This window comes from Symphalangus syndactylus, chromosome 21, assembly GCF_028878055.3.
Source record: "Symphalangus syndactylus isolate Jambi chromosome 21, NHGRI_mSymSyn1-v2.1_pri, whole genome shotgun sequence".
Lineage (NCBI taxonomy): Eukaryota > Metazoa > Chordata > Mammalia > Primates > Hylobatidae > Symphalangus > Symphalangus syndactylus.
In genome coordinates this window covers 80259229-80283495 of record NC_072443.2, presented here as the reverse complement: position 1 = coordinate 80283495, position 24267 = coordinate 80259229, and the positions used below count along the sequence as shown (strand labels likewise).

General features: G+C 44.5%; 1 protein-coding gene across 4 annotated transcripts in view; it reads right to left on the bottom strand.

Annotated features, from left to right (window-relative positions):
- PRICKLE2 (prickle planar cell polarity protein 2) overlaps positions 1-24267 on the bottom strand; it is a 367969-nt gene that overhangs the window by 38480 nt on the left and 305222 nt on the right. For all 4 annotated transcript variants that reach the window (XM_055259214.2, XM_063630789.1, XM_055259215.2 and 1 more), the window contains one exon: positions 22274-23146. In XM_055259214.2, the coding sequence (XP_055115189.2) occupies positions 22274-23146 (873 nt within the window). The remainder of the gene's footprint in view (positions 1-22273; positions 23147-24267) is intronic.

Below are 24267 nucleotides of genomic sequence, written 5' to 3'. Positions count from 1 at the left end.
AAAAATCTTAGGGCTCTTAATAATAATGCTAAGTCCACTCTAATTGTGCTGTATATATGGAACAACAAAGCCTGGATGGCAGCAAATAAGCTTATAGCATGGTTTACTGAATATTATAAGCCCACTGTTGAGACCTACTGTTCAGAAAAAAAAATTCATTTCAAAATGTTACCACTTATTGACAACACACCTGGTCGCCCAAGAGGTATGATGGAGATGTACAAGGATATGAATGTTGTTTTCATGCCTGTTAACACAGCATCCCTCTTTAGCCTATGGATCAAGGAATGATTTCAACTTTTAAGTCTTATTAAGAAATAAATCTAATAAGGCTGCATCAATAGTGATTCCTCTGATGGATCTGGGCAAAATAAACTGAAAATCTTCCGGAAAGAATTCACCATTCTAGATGCCATTAAGAACATTTGTGATTCATGAAAGGAGGTTAAAATATACACAATAATAGGAGTTTGGACGAAGTTGATTCTAACCCTCATGGATAACTTTGAGGGGTTCAAGATGGCAGGTATAGTGGAAACAGCAAGAACACTAGAATTAAGAGTGGAGGCCGGGTGCGGTGGCTCACGCTTGTAATCCCAGCACTTTGGGAGCCAGAGGCAGGCGGATCATGAGGTCAGGAGATCGAGACCATCCTGGCTAACATGGTGAAACCCCGTCTCTAGTAAAAATACAAAAAATTAGCTGGGCATGGTGGCGGGCGCCTGTAGTCCCAGCTACATGGGAGGCTGAAGCAGGAGAATGGCATGAACCTGGGAGGTGGAGGTTGCAGTGAGCCGAGATCGTGCCACTGCACTCCAGCCTGGGTGACACAGCGATATTCCATCTCAAAAAAAAAAACTAAAAAAAAAAAAAAAAGAGTGGAGCCTGAAGATGTGACTGCACTGGGGCCATCTCATGATTGAACTTGAATGGATGAATTGTTGCTTTTTATGGATGAGGAAAGAATGTGGTTTCTTGAAATAGATTCTACTCCTGGTGAAGATGTTACAAACATTGTTGAAATGACAACAAAAGATGTAGAATATTACATAAACTTAGTGGATAAAGCAGTGGCAGGGTTGAAGAGGATTGAGTTCAATTTTGAAATAAGTTCTACTGTGGGTAAAATGCTCTCAAATAGCATCACATACTACAGAGAAATCTTTTGTGAAAGGAAGAGTCAATCAACGTGTCAAACTTCATTGTTGTCTTATCTTTGGAAATTGCCACAGCCAAGCCAACCTTCAGCAACCACTACCCTGATCAGTCAGCAGCCATCAATGTGGAGGCAACATTCTCCACCAGCAAAAACATTACTCACTGAAGGCTCAGAGGATCATCGGCACTTTCTAGTAATAAAGTATTTTTAAATTAATGTACACTTTTTAGACAGAATAGTATTGCACACTTAATAGACTATAGCATAATGTAAATAAAATTTTCTATGTATTGGGAAACCAAAAAATTTGCATGACTCACTTCATTGTGATATCTGCTCTATCGAGGCGTTTTAGAACTGAACCTGCAATAGCTCTGAGGTATGCGTGTATTGCAAAATCTGACAAAAAATCTGAATACAAAACACTTCTGGCCCCTAGCATTTCAGATAAGGGATACCTAACCTGTATAATGTTAACTGAAAAAACAAATTGCAAAACATTATCATGAGTCTTTTTTTTGTTTTTAATTATATACGTGTCAGCATATGCCTAACGACAATACCAAAGGAATAGTCAATGGTGGGAGAGTAATTACGGACAATTTCAATTTATACATTATGTATTTCTGTAGTTTGTAATTTTTTAAACTATTTTTGCTTGTAATTAAACAGTAAAATTTCATGAAAAAATTGGGCGGCCTACCCTTTTCCATCTTGGCCTATCTCCCAAGAGAATCTGAAGCTTTTTCTGGGGCTGAAACAGTCCGGGACAAGAATGTTTAGCCTACTATTTATTGTTTCTGAAACACTAGGAGATACAGCAAAGAAAAATTCCTCCCCAAATCTTGTGCTAAGTTATTCACAGCTGTTTTACAACAGAAAATCTAGAAGTCATGGCAGGTATGAGAAACCATGGCAGGTAGTTTCAGATCTTGCAGGCACCTTAAACCATCCCATCTCAACCCACACCTCTACCTCAACGCTCAAAACCCAAAGAAAGGATCCACTGCCTCCGCAGCTGGTTTTAATGGTCATCGAGACTGACCAAACAACACTGCCTGACGGTTAAAGGCTCTGGAGTCGGGCTGCCTCTCATTAGCTATATGACTGTGGGCAGGTTTCTTTTTATTTTTCTTTTTTTAGACGGAGTCTTGCTCTGTTGCCCAGGCTGGAGTGCAGTGGCATGATCTCGGCTCACTGCAACCTCCGCCTACCAGGTACAAGCTATCCTCCTGCCTCAGCCTCTTGAGTAGCTGGGACTACGGGCGCGCACCACTGCGCCCGGCTAATTTTTGTATTTTTAGTAGAGACGGGGTTTCACCACGTTGGCCAGACTGGTCTTGAACTCCTGACATCGTGATCTGCCCGCCTCGGCCTCCCAAAGTGCTGAGATGACAGGCGTGAGCCACCGCGCCCAGCCTTGTGGGCAGGTTTCTTAACCTAAGCCTCTGTTTTGTCCTCTGTAAAATGGAGGCTCATTCATTCGCAGATAGAAACCACTCATCTGTCAGGTTTATCAAATGCCTACTATGCATCAGGCAGTGCTCCAGCTGCTGGGGCAACAGCAGCAAAATAAAATCAGATAAAGTTCCTGCCCTTAAGGAACACTCATTCCAGTAGGGGAGACAGGCAATAAATAGAACAAATAAGTAAAATATACACTATGTCAAATGGTGCTGAGTGTTACAGAGAAAATAAAGCAGGAAAGGAATAAGAAGAGCAGTTCATGGAGGACTACATCCGGGCAATACAAACCCAGCCTTACCCAATAAGATAATGTGCAACATAACGCCCTAGGGAGAGCCCCCATCCCGTAGTCACCACTCGACAACTCATGCCATGACTACCATCACTACTATTACTACCACCTTTGTCCACGGGCACTCTCCCTCCTGCAGCCAACGCTGGTCCTCTGTAAGTTTTCCTCTACTGGTACTTAATGAGAGGTACCATTGTTGAGTATCTTCCATGGGCAAGGCATGGTGCTAAGCAATTTTACATATCCAACCTCATCTGACTCTCATGAACCCCCTAAGAGCAGGTATCATTATTCTCATTTTTTCAAAAGAGGAATCTGAGACTCAAAGAGGTTGGGGGCTGCCCTGATCACACAGGGAACATTCAAATCCTGGTTAGCCTGACTGAAGGCTTAAGCTCTCAGCTGGGGAGCTCTTCTGCCTCCCAGGTGCAAAAGTAGGACTGTACCCAGCATCCATCTCAGGGCAGCCTCAGCCCTTCCTGAGGACCTGAGCCGTCAGCCCACGGTGCCCTCCAGCGCCATCTCCTGCTTGGTGAGCCATGCTAGGCCCCGATGCTCAAGATAACCTGTAAGGGCAACTTGGAATCTTGACTTGTTTTGTCTCTCTTGGTCCCATTTTGTGATTTTGGATCTCCCAGTCAAAGAGACTCAGCTGCCTATCTTCAATGTTTTCCCCTACAGGAAGAGGGCAGCAGGCACTGATTAAACCAGAACGCTTGAAAAGACAGTGAGGCTTGAGCAAGGCAGATTTATTGAAGAGCTGAGGTCAAGCAACCAGAGGATTTCCTCATATTTTATATTATCAAAAAAAGTTCCACTTCTGTTCACTGCCCTTTGCAGCAGTTGGGGGTTGCTCCCATGGAAGGAACTCCCAGGTTTAAGGAGAGGAGGTGGCTTTGGGGGCGTTAGAGGTGGCAGGAGGAGTCACAGTCTGGGCAGGAAGGGCTGGCCTGGTCTAAGAGTGCCCACAGCGGATTCAGAGGGTGACAGGCACCCATCGCTTTCTCTATACCTGGAACAACTGAATTACTGGAGCTGGGAAAGCATAGCAACTGAATGTCTCTGCAAGCAAAAAGAAATTTCTGAAAACAGATTCAACTTTAGCTGTTAACAGGATGCAGTGATTTTGCCAAAGCCAAAGCCAGGGATTCTCAAAGTGGAGAGCGGAATGGCTAATGCTTCCCTGCCTAGAGGAGAACTGTAGAGCAAGGGGAGGGGCATGAGCAATTTAAAAAGCATATTTGGCCAGGTGCGTTGGCTAACACCTGTAATCCCAACACTTTGGGAGCCCACAGCGGGCGGATCACAAGGTCAGGAGTTCGAGACCAGTCTGGCCAACATAGTGAAACCCTGTCTCTACTAAAAATACAAAAAATTAGCCAGGTGTGGTGGTATGCACCTGTAATCCCAGCTACTCAGGAGGCTGAGGCAGGAGAATAAGGTGAACCCGGGAGGCAGAGGTTGTAGTGAGCCAAGATCACACCATTGTACTCCAGCCCAGGCAACACTGTAAGACTCTGTCTCAAAAAAAAAAAAAAAAAAAAAAGGCAAATTCAATGTTTTCATACCATAATTACATTTTAAAAGAAAAAAAAGTGTTATTTTCACAATACATATCCCCTCCCTCTCCCCTCCACCAAAAAAACAAACAAACAAACAAACAAAAAACCTTAATAGTTTGGGGTTATGGCAGGGATTTCTTTTTTTTTTAACCTCCACACTGTTGATATTTGGGGCAGGATAATTCCTTGCTGTGGAGGCTGTCCTGAGCATTGTGGGATGTTTAGCAGCATCCTTGGCCTCTACCCACCAGATCACAAGCCAGCAGCACCCGATTCTCTCTTGTGACAACCAACAATGTCTACAGATATTGTCAACTGTCCCTTGGGGCAGGGATCGGGCGGTAAAATCACCCAGGTTGAGAACCATCGGATTATGGTTAAAAATACAAGACTCAAGCGCTGAGACGCCTGGTTTAACCACTTGCTAGTCTGTGATCCTGAACGTGTTACTTATGCTCACCCAGTCTTGGTTTTCTTATCTATAAAATGGAGATGACATCATGCATATGCTTCACAGCATTAATGTAAAGATTAACCAAGATAACAATATATTAGTAGTTAACACAGTGTTCCAGTTGGAAGGCTTCATAGCTGGTAGCTCTATGTATGACAGTAGATCTTTGTCACCTTGGGGATGAAAAGAGGATAGTCTCTGGACAAGAGATTGGGAATGCAAAGAATAAAAAAATGCAGGAGTGTTGGGGGGTGGGAGTCTCATGTTTGGTTAAAAAGAGGGCATTAAAAAAAAGACTTGAGAAACACTGGTCTGAACCACGGCTGTTGAAAGCAGAATTGCAGAGGATCTTGCTTCTACCTGGAGTGACAGAAGGAACAAGGAGAGGAGAGACCCATTGAGCCTAGGAGTTTAATCTTGCACTGGCAGCTACTGAGGTTGTTTGGGCTGAGACTTGGCTTCAATGTATAATCAGATTTATGTATTAGTCAAGGGCTGTGTCCTGGCTGCTGGGGGGTGCCACAGGGGCTGGAGAGGTGTGAGGAAAGGAAACAAACAATGAAAGCGAGGGAAGATGATTTTTGAGGTGTCTGTGGCAGTCAGTAGACCCAGCTCATTTTGGCTTTACCTGCTGATCCCTTTCTGGGGAACCCCTTCCCATCAGAAAGACTTGAGCTTTGTGTCAAGCCCCTTTTATCAGCCAAGATTAAGGGCTGATGTCACCAAGAGTTTTTATTTTATGGAGAGAAATGTGGAGTAGTGGTTCAAACTACACACTGGCAAACTGCTCTAATCCTCACTCCTCCATTCACTAGCTGTGTGACCTTAAACTCTGTGATCCTTTGTTCGCTCATCCCCAAGATGGGGATAATCACTATCAATGTGGTTGACGTTTATTGTAGTTCACTTGACTTTTCCACTTCAGCCCTTAGCTATCACAACATTAACATCTGGATGTCCTGAGAGTATTCCACATCTCTGTTGGTGATAATTATGGCAAATGTTTTTGAGGGTTTACTGTGATCTAGGTGTTGCATTAAGTTTTTCTCATTTAATCCCATGAAAGAGTTTTTATAGGTGGGGAAATTCAGGTTCAGAGTTTAGATAACTTGCCCATGGCCACAGAGCCAGTAATGGACAGAGCTAAGGGTGAAGAGTGGTCTATCTAACTCTCAAGAGGCAATGTAATGCTGCACTCTCTGTGGTTTCTAGGGTAGATTTTCGTAGGGCAAATGTTACTAGAGAAGAGCATTTTGTGTGCTCATATATGAGCTCTCTTTCTCTTAGGATGAGTGCCAATTCTCTCTCACACATGTACACCCAGAACCAAACTAGGGCACTAGGAGCAGAACCACTCACAAATTTTCCCAGAAGCTGGAAACATAGGCACCTGATAAAGAATTTGGTTTGGCCTTAATACCATGGTTCTCAATATTGTCTGACTGGTAGAATTATTGGACAATTTTAAAACAGCCCCTCACCCAGGCCAAATACCAGACCAGTTAAATTGGAATCTTAGGGGTGGGGTCCAGGTATCAGTATTTTTTTTTAAAGCTCCCCAGGTGACTCCAAGTGTGGCCAAAGTTGAGAACTAGTGCCTGAGTATTTTAGCCTCTGCCTTACATCTTTCCAGTGGGTACCCAATCTAATTCTCTCTTGCAAGAGATGGAGAAGGCCTGCTGACTATTTAGAGTAAGTGTGAAGTATTCACTCTAAACCTTTTGAGGTTGAGGTTGGAGTTCCAGTGAGATACTGTCTCCCTTTTCCATGTTGACCAGAGCAAAGCTGAGTGTGGTGAAAGGCCTCAAACCTGAGATGGCTCTTGAGATTTGTAAGGCTGAGCCTTGGTCCCAGTCACTGAATTTGCCCCAAATTGTGAGCCTATTTGGTCTCACCTCCTGTTTCATCACAAGCGATAAGATTGTAGGAGGACAATATTCCATATGACTTCCCCCCAATAATGGAAACTCTTCCTGCTGAACTCCTGGACCTCAGCCTTAGAAAGGGATTTTTGAGGTAGGATGGAAGGATCCAGATCTTTGAGAGACGGGTGAAAACCTTCTGTAACTATGGCAACATTCACCTGGGAAAAATGACAACTGCTCAATCTTTCTTCTTAAGGACCAACAGATCTACCCAAAGAGCCCTGATAACAATCTGCCATGGCTAATACTGGCTAATTGGTGCAAGAGAAGAAGAAAAATAAGGGGATTTGTGAATCAACTTCTGTTTAGCCATATGTTTTCAAGGCTTACTGTTTACTTAAGGAAAGGTTTTGTGCTTTAATCAGATTTGTATATTAGTTACTTGGCTAAGCCAGGATACCTGGGGTAAAATTCAAAGGTACTGTGTATATGAAATCCAGGATATAACCAAGAGAGAAATCAGCCCTGAAAGGAAAAATAAGCTACAGCAATAGAAAGAACAGTAGAAAGAGTTCACAGATATTTTTTCTTCTGTTATAAATGGAAAGTTCTCCACCCTGTACTTCTCAATGCACGTGATATTTCCGACCTACTGCCTCTTTGTAGTCTTGCATTTGCTTTCTCAATCCCCTCTGTAAATCATCTGACTTTTTCTACTTTAAGACATCCCACTAAAAAAGGGGACCAGGGCAGTGTTCTCAGAGGGATATCAGGAGGTGGAATTTGAGCCAGCAATAAAATGTGAGTGCTTTACCACTCCAAATATAGCTCTTTCCTCTCGACAACTATACTCTCAACACACTGGCCTCCTTTAAGCTCCTAGAACTGGACAAGTTCTCTATTGCCTCAGGGCCTTTGCATATAAGATAACCTTCTTCCTTTGCCAATTCTTTCCTTTACAAGGCCGAGTCCTTCTCATCCAAGTCTTAGCTCACACATCACTTCAGAGAGCTTCCTTGACCATCCTTTCAATGCAGTTAACCCTCAATATTCGCTCTTCTTTCCTTTGCTCATTTTTTTCTTTGCAACTTACCACAGTCTGTCCTTCTCTGTGTGTTTGTATGTCCCCTCCTAGATTATAAGCCATTCTCCACCCTGCTCTGCCCTGAATGGCTCTCTTGCTCTCTGGCTGCTAGTTGGGTTTGACCAATGGGAAAAGATCAGAGGGCAGAAAGTCTTTATTGTCCTGGCTCCTTCCTGGTAGGCTGCAGCTTGGCTGCAGCATTCTACTTAAGGCCTCAGTTTCTATCTATCTCCTTCATTAGGTTTTCTTTAATTACCCCTTGAATATGGCATCTGTTTCCTGCTGGGGCCTGACCCACAGAAGGACTAGTCTGATTTATTCACCAGTGTACACTTGGCAACTAGCAGAGTGCCTGGCACATGGTAGACACTCCATAAATATTTGTTGAGTACATGAATATAAAAACTCAGAATCAAAAATTTAAAACATCTTTCTCTTCTCCATTCTTTTAGTTTCCAAAAAGATCTTGATCAAACTCTGGTATAGAGAATAGATAAAACAGTGTGGCTGGGGTTGAGGGTAGATGGGGTAGCCCACCAGCATGGCCCCCTCTTAAATTGCTACTCTAGAAACCCAGTACATTAGAGATATATTTTGGGCAGATGCCATGTGGGAGGATGTGGCACCTTACACAGTTTCTGTAATTGAGGTACACAGTATTAGGGGCTGAGTTCAGACTAAATGATATTTACAACTCCATGTTTCCAGGAAGACTTTGAGTTCATCTCTGGAAGACAATAGGGGTATGAGTGGGAATGGAAATGGTGCTTTATGAACCCACTAAGAGGATTTAAAATTCTTCTTTTGCAGCAGTCCCTGGGCTCAGAGGAAGCTGGAATAAAAGATCTCCTCTGATTTGATGTGCTTCATCCAGTATTGCCAGATAAAGGTGTGTCATCCGGATTCCCCTACCCTAACGTGCCCCTATATTAAACAGCTTCAGAAGGCAGAAAGTGACAGAGGAAGTCATCTGCTTTTTAGGTAGTCCTAACTCCTGAGTAGAAAGAGAGGCACAATGGGTGACAGAGGACCTGGACATGTACGGCTCATGGTTCACTCAGGGATGCTGAGCCTTGGATTGTATAAAGGGAGCTTGATGGGAAGCTCAGGCCAGGTTCGAATTTTTCTCCTGGAAGAGGAGCCAGAGTTTGAAACAGATCTGCAGCCAAGGGCCTGGCTGGGCTTGTTCCAGGAGCTGAAAATGATCTCAGTGGAAAACTTCCATTGTTGTACTCTCCTCATTGTCTTCCTCACTTAGGGACCAAAGCTGGGCCTGTTTCTCATCCACAGACTCAAAGAACAAATTAACTCCTCTAAGCTGTGGCAAGTGGGAATTCTCTGTGAAGTTAATTGATACTGGGGTGAGGGGCCAGGGGTGCAGGAAGGCTGAGCTCTGTGAGCTGACAGTCTACTTTCTCACATGTGAAGGCTGGGCTCTACTAGCATTAATAGGTGTAACATGGGCATAATTAGACCACAGATTCTGCTAGCCTCTTTTGACTCAGACAAGGTTGTAAATCAGATTCAAGGAGACAAGGCTCATCTTTCTGGCTGCAAGCATTCCTAGAAATGCAAGCAAAGTGCTCCCCAGTTATGGGGGTCAACATGGGTCTGGATCATTGACATGTACAGAATCGCCAAACCTCACACTCATCCATTGATAGTGGTTCTTGCCTTCTATCCCTTTCTATTAGAATGATTCCTGAGTTCTGGTCAATCTTCCTTCTCCCTGTTAAGTGAGCAATGGGCTGAGACAGAGTTAAGAGGAAGGTGGCAGGAGGTCAGGGTACCAAATAATACAAGTAATAGTTACTCTCAAATAATGAATTTGCCCATGTTCTGGGCAGGCGGTGAAGTGCTCCACGCATGTTACCCCACACCACCCAGTAGCCCCACTGCAGCAGACATTACACTTACTCAGGAAGCTGAGGGATTGAGAGATTTAAGCCACTTGCCGGAATCACACAGCTAGAGAGGTGGTACAGTTTCAACCAGGTCAACTGGGCCCTTAAACACTAAGTGTGAATGTGTGTTGCAGCTAGGGACAGAGCAAGAAGCAAAAAAAGCTCTCTCAGCTGCAGACGGGGCTTCCAAAGCACCCAGCTGAGAAGGTCCCTTCCCGTGACATCATACTCTCCTCAGATGTAGTTCAGAATGACTTAGATTGGGACTAATGATTTCCAGGGGAATTCCCTGTGTCTAGGCCAGGCTTTCTCAGTCTTGGCACTGCTGGCTTATGGAGCTGGATAATTCTTTGTTGACTGGGTGTAGGGGGATGACGTTTTGTTCACTGTAGGAGGTTTAGTGGCACCCCGATCTCTACCTACCAGAAGCCTGTAGTGTCCCGCACCCCCAGTTATTACAACCAAAAATGCCTCCAAACTTCGAAGTGTTCCCTGGGTGGGAAAAATCACCACCCCTAGTAACCACCCCCACCCATCTCTGTTGAGAATCATTCATCTAGACCACTCTGTTTCCCCTGGGGTAGTGTTTGTGGATAAGTGTGTACCTTAGGCCAAGGGAATTTCCCCCCTCATCTTTTTACCTAGGACCCACTATTCGAGTATAAAGAAAGAACAAGGGTGAGTTATTCTAGTCTGTTTCCTCTCCTCTCTCATTTCCAGCTATGAGCTCAACCTGCTCCCCAAAGTAAAGACTGAACCGGACTTTTCTGCCTTTTAAAATTGGCACCTTTGATTTCAAAGGCAGCCATTGCGAAGTCTGCTGCTGCCAGGATGAGAAACCCTAGCAAGGTCTGGACCGCTCACTGCTAGGCAGTAGAGTCACTGCCAGGGATGCTCTCACCAAAAGCCCAATGGCAGAATCAGAAACAAATCACTGCAGGTGTCCTTGGACTGATAACACCTGCAGGCGGGGCAGATATGAGTGGGTTGGATAAATGACTCAAAGAAGCAAGAATATGCAAGAATCTCTCAGACTTAGCACAGCTGAGAGTTAAGGATTTATTCCACGGAAAGACCCAGAGAACGGAAATGCACAGAGGTACAGTCTCTACTCTGCTGGGCAAGAAGCAAAATGAATATTTTCCTCTATTCCTTGTGCATGGGAAAAATAAGAGAGAAAAGAGGAGAAAGGGTCTGAATAATCTGCAAAGTAGAACACTAAATCCTTGGGTAACAAAGAGTTGAGAAAGGCAATTTTCTAGGAGAGAGAGAATGGGAGAAATATGCCTGCTTTAGCTAAATGGATGGGGGAATTCTGGATGACATTTTTAAGCCATTAAAAGTTTTTGCACCAAGCACAACACTATGTGTTTTCTTAGTGACTTTGAAGTGGAAGACCCAGACTTTACTTTTAAATGGTGCCCTGCCTGTTTGCTCAGCCTTATTTGTGATAGCTGCCTCCCAGAGATGTGTCATGGTCTGATTTTGATTTGGGGTGGGCAGGCTGAAGGAGATTCCTGGCAGAACAGGACGAGGAACGATCACAGATCACACACACACCCGCGCACACACACACACAGAGCTATCTGGGTGCACAAGGTAATGCTGGTAAAAAACTGGGGAGAGTGAAACTTATTGGTGGAAACTATTCTAGGTTAAACAATCAAACACACAACAAACCAAGCTACCTTGCAATTTTATATGCAACTTTGGGCTCATGATCTTTTGATTTTCACATTGATTCTAGAGCGGAAACAGGTCCTATTTCAAGATTAGAGTGTTTTGTTGTCCACCTTTTCTGATGCAGTCATTGACGATTCCAAAACCACCAAATGCTCTTGGCAAGTATTACCCTCTTTCCTATTTAATCCATACTATGTAATTAAGACATGTATCATCCACATGCTTCAGATAATGTGCTCTTAACTCACTAAGGTGCTATTTACTATACCAAGAGTGATTTGATGTCAAGGACATCTTCGGAAATTTTGAGAGGAGATATAATCCACTTTTTCTTTTGTCTCAGCAGGAGGCTAGACTCAGGGCTAAGAGAAGAGGCAGTGTAGGACAGATGCAAGTTCTAACTACAGGCGAGCTCATGACTATGGTACCTCACCCAGATATAAGATGAGGAGTCTGGGTTTCCTTAGTTCAGTGGTCCTCAAACTTGGTGAATCTATGAGTTCTCTGGGGGCACGTGTTTGAAATGTTGATTGCTGAGTCTGAGCCCTGAGAGATTCTATTTGTGGGTGTGGGATGTGGCCCAAGAATTTGCACGATTGACAAGCATCCTAGATGAACGCAGTGTAGGTGATCCCTGGAATACTCAAACTGATGGAGTGGATAGTTTACTGTTTACATGGAGAAACAGACTCCCCAAAGCTAGCTTAGGCTGCTTGTACTAGGAAGTGGGGTTTTAGTCATGTTAGTTTTCCACTGCTCTGGGAGGCACTTTACGTATAGGCAGAGGAGGGGAGGTTAAGGAAGGTGATGGTCGGTGCAGAATCGCTCATAAGTCTCATGTGACCACTAGAACACTGTGGGAGGGAGATGCTGAAGAAGTTTTGCCAGGTGGCCAGGTAGGAAGGTCAAGGATCTAGCCTTGAGACAAGATATTTAGAAGGGTTATGTTTATAAAAAAGGAAGTCAAAACAGTATATTTTGTTGATGGCAGACAAAGGAAATCAGGATTTAAATACAGATCATTTAAAAAAACTACCTATATGTCCAATTCTGGAGGTGTGGTAACACCCATTCAATTGAATATTAATGCAGTCATTAAAAATGATGGTTACAAAAGCCACACACACAAGCTAAAGATAGAATGCAAATGAAGAAATGCAGGCTGCAAACTATTCACTATGTTTATAACCAAGTTAGAGAAAAATAGTGAACTAATACGTAGGGAAGAAACTTGCAAATTCATGAAAATATGAACACTGGTCAAGTGGTGCGATTTGGGGTATATTTTCTCTATTTCCACCTTTTTCCAGAATTTTTCTTTTCTGTGTTTTCCTTACTCTCTATATTTTAAAAACTAAATGGCTTGAGTTTTAAAGCCATTTCCAAGTGGATAAGAGCTTTCTCATTTCGCTTTGTGAGATTAACAAATTCAAAAGTTCCAAGAGAAATGTCCATACATTCTTAAAAAAATTCACTCTATAAAATCTTGCACCAGTCTGGGGAACCCATCACGACACACCACGCCCCAACCCCACCACTGCCGGCCTCCACCCTGGACCTATTTTCCAGTGTTGCCTTTTCAGTAACAAAGTGAATAAAATCAGCAATCTTTTCTCCCTGTCAGCAGCCGTGGTTACTGACTGTGGGTATAGATGACTGCTCACGCCCAAGGAGGTTATAAATAAGGCTTCTGAACAGTTATCAAAAACCAGGACACTGGAAAAGTTTCTCTGGGCCCAGAAAATGTCAGTGAGACCACAACATTATAGCAGGGGAATATCGCCTGCTCTGGGCTGAGCTCTCTTCCAACTGCCCACTGATTCCCTGTTCTCCCACCTTGCTCTGACATTGTTCTCGGCTTCCCACATGCCAGGAAAGCAAAGCAGAAAAAGAAACAAGGGATAGATTCTCCTGGGACTTTCACTCTGCTGGTTTTCATCTGGCCTCTGGTCTGTGAGCTAGGGGTAATGTTCAGAGTAATGAAATGCCAACAACAGGGCACAGCTTCCTTGGGGATCTATGGGACCAGTCAGAAGGTGCTCCTCAGGATGTACTAACCATTGAGTGAGAAGGCTGGGCTCCATCTAATCTCTCCCTCCAAAATATCTCCTCATAGCCTGAAACCACTACATTAAAATCACCACAGGTCACACCCCAACGACCAGAGCTTTGTCTGCAGAAAACCATAGCTGAAATACATAATGGGTGTTTGATGTTAAATTCAAATATGGTGGGGCTTTTAGAGGAGGGGATCAGATAAAAATGTCAGTCCTGGATGGATGGGGTACCTATCGTGCAGGAATAGATGCCTGTGGTTTTACCTCCTTGCAGCATAATCCCTCTTCCTTTGAAAATACGAACTTGATTTCCCTTTGAACATCTTCCTTCTCCATTGTCAGTCCTGAAGTTTTGATGGGTTTGACCTCATTGCCTAGTTCCTGGGATGGGACATGACTCAGGTCTGACCTATCGGAGCTATCGTTCTCCTGGCCACAGTGGTTAGTTTAAGAATTGTTGGATGACCAAAGTCAGGCAAATGAGATGACTCAATTCTGGTACTTTTGGTGACACTACTGGGGAAGATCAATTCTTTTTCCCCTTCACCTGATGTTGATGGACATTGGTCTGCAGTGACTGACAGCCCTCCTGGCTATCCCTGGGAAGATGCTGCCTGAGACTGAAGCCAGTGTACAGGGAACAAGAACTCAGAGACAGAAAGAAACCAAGTCCTGATGACATCATTTGGGCCCCCGGAACTAAAGATCTGGGAAGTTTGAAGTAACTTGATCAAAAAAATTTTGTTAGAATTCTGACACTTCCAAACAAAAGAGTTCTGCAATACCAACAAACAAAGGCAATCTCTACACATTTCCCAAGTATATCCCAGGCTGGCCCTGTGGTCAATGGATAGGACTCAACGTGAGTTCTAGGTTTTAAAATCTGTGATTCCAGACTGGACCACACATCTTCCCCAGTGAAGGGAATGAACAAAAAGATCTGGGCCACACAATTCATGAGCACATCTGAGGTGTGGCCAGCCAAGTAATCGGTGCCAGCTGGTTAAGAGGTTTTACCCAATTATTTAAATAAAGAAATTGGGTTAGAGGATGGTTATCCAAGTCATGCAGAAGAATAGACCTGTACCTTCCTTAAATTAAATATAGAAATGTTTTGCATTACAAGGATTAAAAAACATTTCAGACATTCTTGGTAAAGTGAGTGGTTCTAGTTGTTGCTTTATATCCTCATGTTGCTGTTTTCTGGTTCTTTCCCAGTTTGCCAGCAACGCTGAAAAATTACCCTGTTACCTTGTGGCATTGCACAACTAAGTTTTCCTTGTCAAGGTGTGTAGATGAGGTGTGTAAAAGGCATGGCCTTGACACAACAATGCAACACTGAGCAAAGAAGGCAGGAAGCCCTATCAGATTCCTGCTCCGTGTCTCCACTTATTCAGGCCAATAAAACACACACTTGCAGTTGATGCTGGCCTGAGTAAAAAATCACAGAGTAGCCAAACCTTTATCTATTGCTAATTTTTTCATATCTATTTTCCTCTGTCTCCCAGGACCCACTCCCCCTGGGACACTGTAAACCTCTGCCAGTTTCCTCTCCTAAGTCACTGTCATATCCATCCACTTATTTTGGACTTTGCCATTAACCTTCACCTCTAGCCTGGGCTACAAAGCCCCAAATTGCCTCCTAACAGGTCTCCCTGAGTCAGCACTTGCCCTTTTCCAATCAATTCCCCACACAGCAGCTGAAGCCATCTTTTCAAAATGCAAATTGGATCATGTCACCTCCCTCACTGCAGGGCCTGACATTTTAAGGGCTTTCCATTGCCCTTATTAGAAAGGCCTACACCATTAATATAGCCCTAAATGGCTCTGCACCATCTGGCCCTTGCTTTCCTTCCAAGTCTTATTACTCTATGTGCTCACCCAGACATAGGACCTTCTGTCAACTCTTCATATATTCCTACCACAGGGCCTTTGCACATGCTGCTCCTGCTGCCTGGAATGCCCCTTCCCTTATCCCTGAAGCATCACTTTTTCAGGATGTCCTTTGACTCAGCCACATCCCTCTTTGTAAGCCCTCCTAGCCTCACACTTACTTATATCATACAATTGGATGGTTACTGTCTATCAACTTCAATAGACTGTGAGGTACAAGAGGGCAAGGCCCATGTCCAATTCAGCTCAGCATTGCCTTCCCAGCACCTTGCATAGGTGGCACCTACAAATATTAATACCAACCAATATTCAATGAGCACTTAGAGGGTGTTAGACACTGTTCTAAATTCTTTCTATGAACTCACTCATTTAATTCACATTACAACCCTGAAAAGTAGGGTCATTCCATTTCAAAGATGAGGATAGTGAGGTGCAGAATAGATAAATCAGTTGCCCAAGGTCACAGAGCTATTACACTATAAGTCCAGTTTCCAGCTCTGGCATACTGGTCTACAGCCCATGCTCTCATACTATTCTGCTATAACTCACAGGGTAGGCGCACATGTCATATTTGCTAAGTGAATCAAAAAATAAACAGAAATGTTCTTTCCCCTTCCCTCGCTCCCATCCTTACCTGGAGGTCCTTCCTATGGGACCCAGCTCTCTATGACCAGCCACCCCTTACAGAACGTGGCTCATCCTCAAGGAACGGTCGTGTTCCCAGCCTCATCATTCCACACCAGCATCCTTCACCAGGGACCAGCTCACAGTCTCCAGTTGTCCTGTGGTGGGGCCTCTGCCTAAGGCAGCCAGTTCCAATTCCAGCTCTACTATATACCCGGTCCCAGTGTGTGACTTGAGCCCTGACCTCCAATTTGCAACTAACACCTTGGTCCCCACCTCTGCCCTTGGTGTCTCTTGCCCGGGCGCCAGCCCCTGGACCATCTCTGCTTGTCTGCCTTGTCTTTCCTACCTCTGACCTTGGCACATCATCTTGGACTGCCACCTCTGACTTCTGTCATTCACGGCTGTGCTCGCGTGCTTCTCTTTAGCATTGGCAAACAGACAAATCAACAAGCCAGCCATCACAGAAGAGAAAATGCCTATCCCTTCAGCTAAAGCCATTGTGCAAATCTTCTGACTGTGATTATGACCCTTCTTGTGAGGAATATCAGGCCAGTTAAGTGCATGGCTTTGCAGTTGATCACACCTGGGATCAAGTCCTGGCCATCTGTGGTGACTATAAAAAGGTGACTTCTATGAACCTTAGTGTACCCATATGTAAAATGGGTATAATGATCAGATTTATCTCACAGCATTTAAAGAGGCATCCTACACGAAGCCATTAGCATGTCAGGTCATAGCCAGTGGTCTATTGTGATTATCATTGGTTACAATCAACAGCAGCAGCAGCAGTACATTTACCATAGTCATTCACATTGGCCGTAGCATAGTGTTTAAGGGCACAAGCTCTGTAGCTAGAGAATGCCCAAGTTTAAATTCTGCTTTTCTACTTCCAAGCAATGAGGCCTTGGGCTACTCAGCCTCTCATGCCTCGTGTATACCATTTGTAAAATGGGAATAACAACTGTGCCTGCCTCACAGGGTTGTTGTGAGGACTGAGTGAGTTTAGTTTATGGAAAGTGCTTAAAAAAATATCCAGTCCATATAAACACTCAATAATGTTAGATGTTCTTGATGTTGTTATTATTTCTACTTCTAATGCTATGATTACGCAGGCTGCAAGCTGCTTTAGAGGCATGTTTAGGGACTGGCAAAGTTAAAGCGCTTCTGCAAGGCTCCTGCATTGCAGTGGTATAAATGGTGGCTGTGCCTGCCTGACTCACTCTGTGTAAGCATAAGGGATGAATTGTGTTTTCCAAGGAGAAGGGAACGGTACACTCCCAGTTCTAAACACATTGGGAGGGGACCAAATCCCAGATCTGAGGCTGACAAGCCACTGCAGCTATCTGTTTTTTTTCAGATCTGTTCTGAGGAAAAATGCTGCCCACAGAAAGATCACACTTCATGCCAGATTAAACACTACAGACTTATTCAATAACATAAGTTACTGACCATGGAAGAAAAAAGAATCCATCATCTTGAAATCTAGCTTTATCTGAAGGATCAAGGTGCTTTCACTAAGCCTTTTGTGGCACGTACCTGGTATTCAGACTGTGATTCTAGGATTTAAAGATATGCAGATAGTTTAGAATGCTACTAAAAAAAAAACTGCTGAATTTTCCAGCAAAATTCAAATGTAAACAGTGAGGGACAGCAGCAAAAACACCAACTTTCCAAGTCTAGTCCTCGGTGTATGTATGTGCAGCGTAGGATGTGAAAGGCTATTTAGGGTATGCTCCAGTGAGGAACGATGAAGCTGTGCTTAGAATATTAGCCACCATCTTTCTTCGACACTGTCATATCTGACAGAACCATAGAAACGCACACAAAATGACTTTCTTTAATTCCCTGTTTTTCATAGTTTTCTCAGGCTGGTTAGGAAAGAAGGAGCCTGCAGGAGTATTTTCCTTTTTTTTTTTTTGACAGAGTCTTGCTCTGTCAAAAGGCTGGAGTGCAGTGGTGTGATCCTGGCTCACTGAAACCTCCGCCTCCTCTGTTTAAGTGATTCTTGTGCCTCAGCCTCTCAAGAAGCTGGAACTACAGTCGTGCACCACCATGCCTGGCTAATTTCTGTATTTTTAGTAGAGATGGAGTTTTGCCACGTTGGCGAGGCTGGTCTTGAACTTCTGGCCTCAGGTGATCTGCCTGCCTCGGCCTCCCAAAGTGTTGGGATTACAGGTGTGAGCCACCATGCCTGGCCCATGCAGGAGTATTTTCAAATCTAAAATGCAAACCTGCACAGCTGGTGGGTGGTGGGAGAAGTCAGCAGCCACAACAGGTCAAAACTTGAATCAGTGTGTTTGGGAGGAGAAAGAATCACTACTAATAAAAAGTAGCAGGAAACCATTATAGAAGGTCATATGTGTCAAAGACTATATTAATGATTTTAAATGCATTTATCATTTAATCCTCACCAAAGCTATACAAAGGAAGTACTACAGGAACACCTTTATCCATTTATTCACAAAATTCCATGGATGAGGAAATTGAGTTTTGCAGAGTTTAAGTGACTTGTTCAACGCCACACAACTCCTAAATGATGAAGGTTTGATCTCAACCCAACAAGTGTGACTCCAGAACCAGTAATCCTAACTATTAATTAATTCGAAAGACAAAAAATTAGGGCTCATGTAAGAACTTCAGAGACTAATGATGGCTTAATATCGTGCCCATCTTATCAGTTCACTCTGTCATCTGCACCTTCTAGCAGGGTCACCGCTAACCACAGGAGGCTACTGAAATTTAAATGAATTAAAATTAAATAAAATTTAAACTTCAGGCCATTGCTGCTGAGTGCTTAAAATGTGTCTAGTGCAAGTATTGGCCTGAAATTTTAATTTCATTTAATTTTAATTCATTTAAATTTCCACAGCCCCATATGGCTGCCATATTAGACAGTGTTGATCTCAGGAGTTTTTTTCCCTCAGTTTTATCAGGCATGGTCAGGGTTGCTTCCCAAAAATCTGAGGCAAAGGGGCATTCGTTGCTTTGCCCAAGGATCCTAGAAAATCATGAGCGTAAATCTCCCATGATGTCTTCTTTCGGAATGGAAACTGCGTCCACTCCCTCCTTAGGAATGGAAATTGAGTGTCTTCCTCACTCGCCCTTTCCAGCATTCCTCAACCTCTACCCCTCCTGATTTCCTCATGAGCCACAATGTGAGGATGATACAGTCAGGGCAGACAAACCCAGGCACATCTCCCCTCAGACAATGGTGCACATCAGCCTCAGCAGAGATCTGCTTAACACGCAGATTCCTGGGCCCCACCTCTTTAGAGTTCTGATGCAAGGGGTTGGGGGAGGCCCAGGAGCCTATGATTGAATCGAGCACCCCCAGGATTCTAATGCAGGTGGTCCAGCTTTGAGAAACTCTTCTTCAGAGGCTGAAGTATATATTTATCTGCTGTCCTCTTAAATAATTATAGCACATAAATCTTTCGAGAATAACATAACCTGGGCTGGAAGCCAGGCAGTCATCACTCTGCACTAATTGCTCACTTCTAAGACATCGGGCAAGGCGCTTAGTCACCAAGGCCTCATTTTTTTTTTTTTCCATCTGAAACATGGGGATGAGGATATCTACTCTTTGTTCTTGGACAAATGGGAACACAGATGTGGATGTATTTGAGGAGGATAGAAAGTAAAACCCACTGCATGGACAAGCTACAACTCAGAGCCTCGTTTTGTTTGTCCAGCAGTGTTGAAATAGAGTTCATATTTTAAAAAATCCCTCTCCATTTCTGTTTCTTCAACTCTGAAATGAGAATCGTAACAATATTCCTCCCTCACAGTGTTATGACAATGTAATTAAGCAAGCTAATATTTATGACGTGCTTAGAACAGTGTTTGACACACTGCAAGAGCTATGTAAGGGTTAGGTGGATACATAAATATTCCGCACATGGCAACAAGCAGCCGGAGCTGAGCAGTGGCCGTCCCCTTCGAATGGGGCTGACATTATCACAGTCTCTACCTAGACACCATCGACTATGGAATCCTTGCTGTAAGGGGCAGACGTATGTCTCCCTCCTCTGGTACCCTACCCACAAAGGGGCAGATATACTTAGCACATCTTAGAGCGCTACTCTTCTCCAGCTATCAGTGGTGAAGGACCAGTTTGTTTTTATTTTCAATCCCTTGTGGACTGACATATGGCCCTGCTGAGCATGTCTGCAACACAGCGCAAAGCACAAAGAGTTCAGTATGTGAGTTCTATAACACCCTGATTGGTCTACACCCTGATCAATAAGACAAGCCTGCTGAAAACGCACTTGGATGGCAGCGCAACATCGAACTGCTCTAAGAGTTTCTAAACACTTTGAGTTTCAGTACTAATCTCGCTGCTGATGGGTGATAGTTCTCAGCCAGTGTTATCCTCACATTCTGCTTTAAGCAGCACCATCACAGAGAAAATCTACATTGCTCTATTTTTCCCACATTGAAAAATATTTTTTAAATAATATTTAAAATATTAAATCAATAATATTAATTTTTTTTTTTTTTTTTTTAAGAGACAGGTTGTCACTCTGCTGCCCAGGCTGGAGTGCAGAGGTGGGATCATTGCTTAGTGCAGCCTCAACTTCCTGGGCTCAAGTGATCCTCCTGCTTTAGTCTCCTAAGTAGCTGGGACTATGAGCACGTGACACCAAGTCCAGCTAATTTTTATATATATATATTTGTATATACTATATCATATATATTTATATATGATATATTATATATACACACGATATAGGTTATATATCATATATTATATATATATATGCACAATATATGTATTTTATATATATATACACACATATATGTTTGTAGAGACAGAGTCTCACTATGTTGCCCAGGCTGGTCTCAAACTCCTGGCCTCAAGTGATCCTCCTGCCTTGGCCTCCCAAAGTGCTGGAATTACAGGCATGAGCCACCATGCCTGGCCAACATCAGTCTTCCCACACACACAAAACCAGCTGGACAACTTCACTGGAGAGAGAAGCATGCCATTATCTCTCTCTCCACTTCTGTTCTTTTCAGCCTGCCTGTCTTCTCCTTGTCTAGCCAGACATTTCTTATGTCTTTATCTGCACTTTGAAGCCAGTTCCCTGGTGAGAAACAGGTTCAGAACAGTCTCAGAAGCTGTCATGGATGCTTTGGTGCCCCAGGCAGCACCAGGCTGGGGCAACTGGGCTCCAGGTGCTGTGAGTACTGCCATCAGCTCACAGCTACACCTTCTCCACCTTCATATGGTAGGAGGGGCAAACAAGTTCCCTTGGGCCTCTTTTATAAGGGCATTAATCCCACTCATGAGGTCTCCACCCTCATGACTTAGTCACCTCCCAAAAGGCCCCAACTCCTGATGCCATCGCCTTGGAATTTAGGATCTTAACTTAGGAATTTTGGGGAAAACATTCAGACCATAGTATTTTCTTTCTTTAATGCTGCCTTTGGCCAACAGGAGCTGCCTTGCTCCAAGCCCACATAAACAATCTCATCCCCTTGTCACTCCTCAGCAGCCCAAAGCTGATGACCAATTGACACGATGGTAGAAGACATCAGCCCCTTTGTCACAAGAAGCAATGACTCTATAGTGCAACTCATCCATCAGAGTCTCCTGTGGGATCAGGCAGAAGCCAGACCCCAGTGGAGACACCATTCCTCACTTGGCTCCTCCCCGTGCCCTGTCCTCTTTCTCTCACTCCCCTTCTCCTGGGAGCACTCCCTCAATATATCACAGGCATCTGGACCCGTCTCAGGCTTTGTTTACAGGGAAGCCCATCAAAGACAGAAGCCATCCCAAACTTGGGTCTACCTTCCTCAGCAGCCTATTGGAAGAGGGCACATGGCAGAAACAACATTAAAATCCTGAGGACCAGGCTGGGCACGGTGGCTCACGCCTGTAATCCTGCCACTTTGGGAGGCCAAGGCAGGTGGATCACGAGGTCAGGAGATCAAGACCATCCTGGCTAACATGGTGAAACGCCATGTCTACTAAAAATACAAGAAATTAGCCAAGCATGGTGGTGGGCGCCTGTAGTCCCAGCTACTCAGGAGGCTGAGGCAGGAGAATGGCGTGAACCCAGGAGGCGGAGCTTGCAGTGAGCAGGGATCGTGCCACTGCACTCCAGCCTGGGAGACAGAGCACGAGACTCCATTTCAAAAAAAAAAAAAATCCTGAGGACCACCATCCAGTCACCCAGAGATTACCCTCTTGCTATCTGTTTTCGAGGTGAACAGGACCTACCTGTTGCATTAGACAGGGCCAGGGATTCCATGGAGCCCCGAGGGGTCTGCTCTGTGGGCGTCATGTCCTCTGTGTATTTCAGGGAACTGATGGGATGACGGGTCCGACACTGCTGAGTGGACATGCCCCCTTCCTCTTCCTCTTCCTCCTCATATTTGGGGACTTGGATGCTGCCTCGGGTCTCACTGAAACTCTGACTAGACATATCACTGTAGCTCTCCTGAGATCTCAGCCTGCCCGGGTAATAGTCTTCTCGGCATTCCTTGATGAAGCTGCCAGCATGTCCTGTCATGGCCAGTGACGAGCTCCTTTTGGGGTTGCTGAAGTGCTTGCCCCACATTTCGGGCTGGGCCCCAGCCCCTTGCCCTCCTGGACTGTAGGAAGTTCTGATGTTGCACTGGCTGAGGAGCTGCAGAGGGCTCTGGGACTGGTTCTGCTCCATCTTGTTCCCATAATGGTAGGGCTCTTCCCGGCTCCTCCAGATGGGGTCCCGGTTGAGGCTGGGTGTCTGGCTGGAGAGGCTGAGCATGTCCATCTGCAGTGACAGGGGGTCTACATCGGCTGACAGCCGGTTGGAACTTACTTGCAGCTGGCTGTGCTGGTTCAGCATGGGCTCCTCCGTCTTGCCCTTGTTCTTGCCAATTTTGGCACTGCGCCGGGACTCCTTGGCCCTGGCGTTCTGGAAGGCGGAATCGGAGGAGTCAGAACCATTGGGGTCTTCCCCAGCACTGCAGGCCCGTGAGCAGAATATCTGGCCCTGCTTCGGGAGGAATGGCCGCCCCAAGAGGGATTTCTTGCAGTGAGCACAGCAGAAACAGGTCTCGGTGGCGTGCCAATGTTGGCCGTCATAGGTCATTTGACCTTGGTCGATACCTAAAAAAATGAGAGACATTGGAGAGGCTGATGAGCTGGCTCAGAGCTCTGCCCTGGGACGTGAAACACACAGCACTGTGGTTTGTCTCAGGATTCCAGGTGTGGCAGGATAAATTGTCAATAAATCAACAATCAGACCCTTATGTAAATGGTGTTCATGTCCTGTAACGAGAACTCCTTGTTATACCAGAATGCACCTTAACTCATTTCCTCCAAGCACAAAGACTCTAGGTTAAAACGGCTTGTCTATGAATCCTTCTGCCTGGGACACATTTTCCCCCGACAAATGGCAATAGTAATATTAACATATGATCTTGTACTGCTTTAAGAGCTTTACATATGTAAACTCATTTAATCACTCAGCTCCTTGAGCTAGCTTTCTAATATTATTTGCAGTTTTCACATGAGAAAATAGAGGCAGATGAGGCTAAGTACCTTGCACAGGGTAACATAACTAGGAACCAGAGACGAGATCTGTACCCAGGAAGTCTTATTCTCAACCATGACATTGACACTATCTCCTTCACTCTAGTTAGGCATCTGCTTGAAAGCCAACTCCTCTGAGAAGTCTTCCTATCCACGCTAAATGGTGATTCTCCATTACTCTCCACCCTTACCTGCTGGAGTTTTCTTGATAGCATTAATACCGCTTTACATTGCAACAGTATACATATGCATCTGTTTATTATTTCTCTCCCCCACTAAAAGTGAAGCGCTATGAGGACAGACTCATTGAGTTTCTACAGCATCTCCAGGACCTGAAACATGGCCTGGTGTATGACAGGGCTCTTTGCGTATAGATAGATCGAGTGAATCCCATTACTAACATAGGCTATTCCAATGCGTAAGTCACAGCAGCAACTCAGTGGATGCTACGGTGAATGTTTCCTCCAAAACTCCTAAGTTGAAATCCTAAATCCTAAAGTGATGGCATTAGGAGACGGAGCTTTTTGGGAGGTGACTAGGTCATGAGAGTGGAGACCTCATGAACGAAATTAGTGCCCTTATAAAAAAGGCCCAAGGGAGCTTGTTTGCTCCTTGCACCATATGATGACTCTGCCAGAAGGCATCATCCAGGAAACAGAAAACAGGCCCTCGGCAGACATTGCATTTGCTGGTGC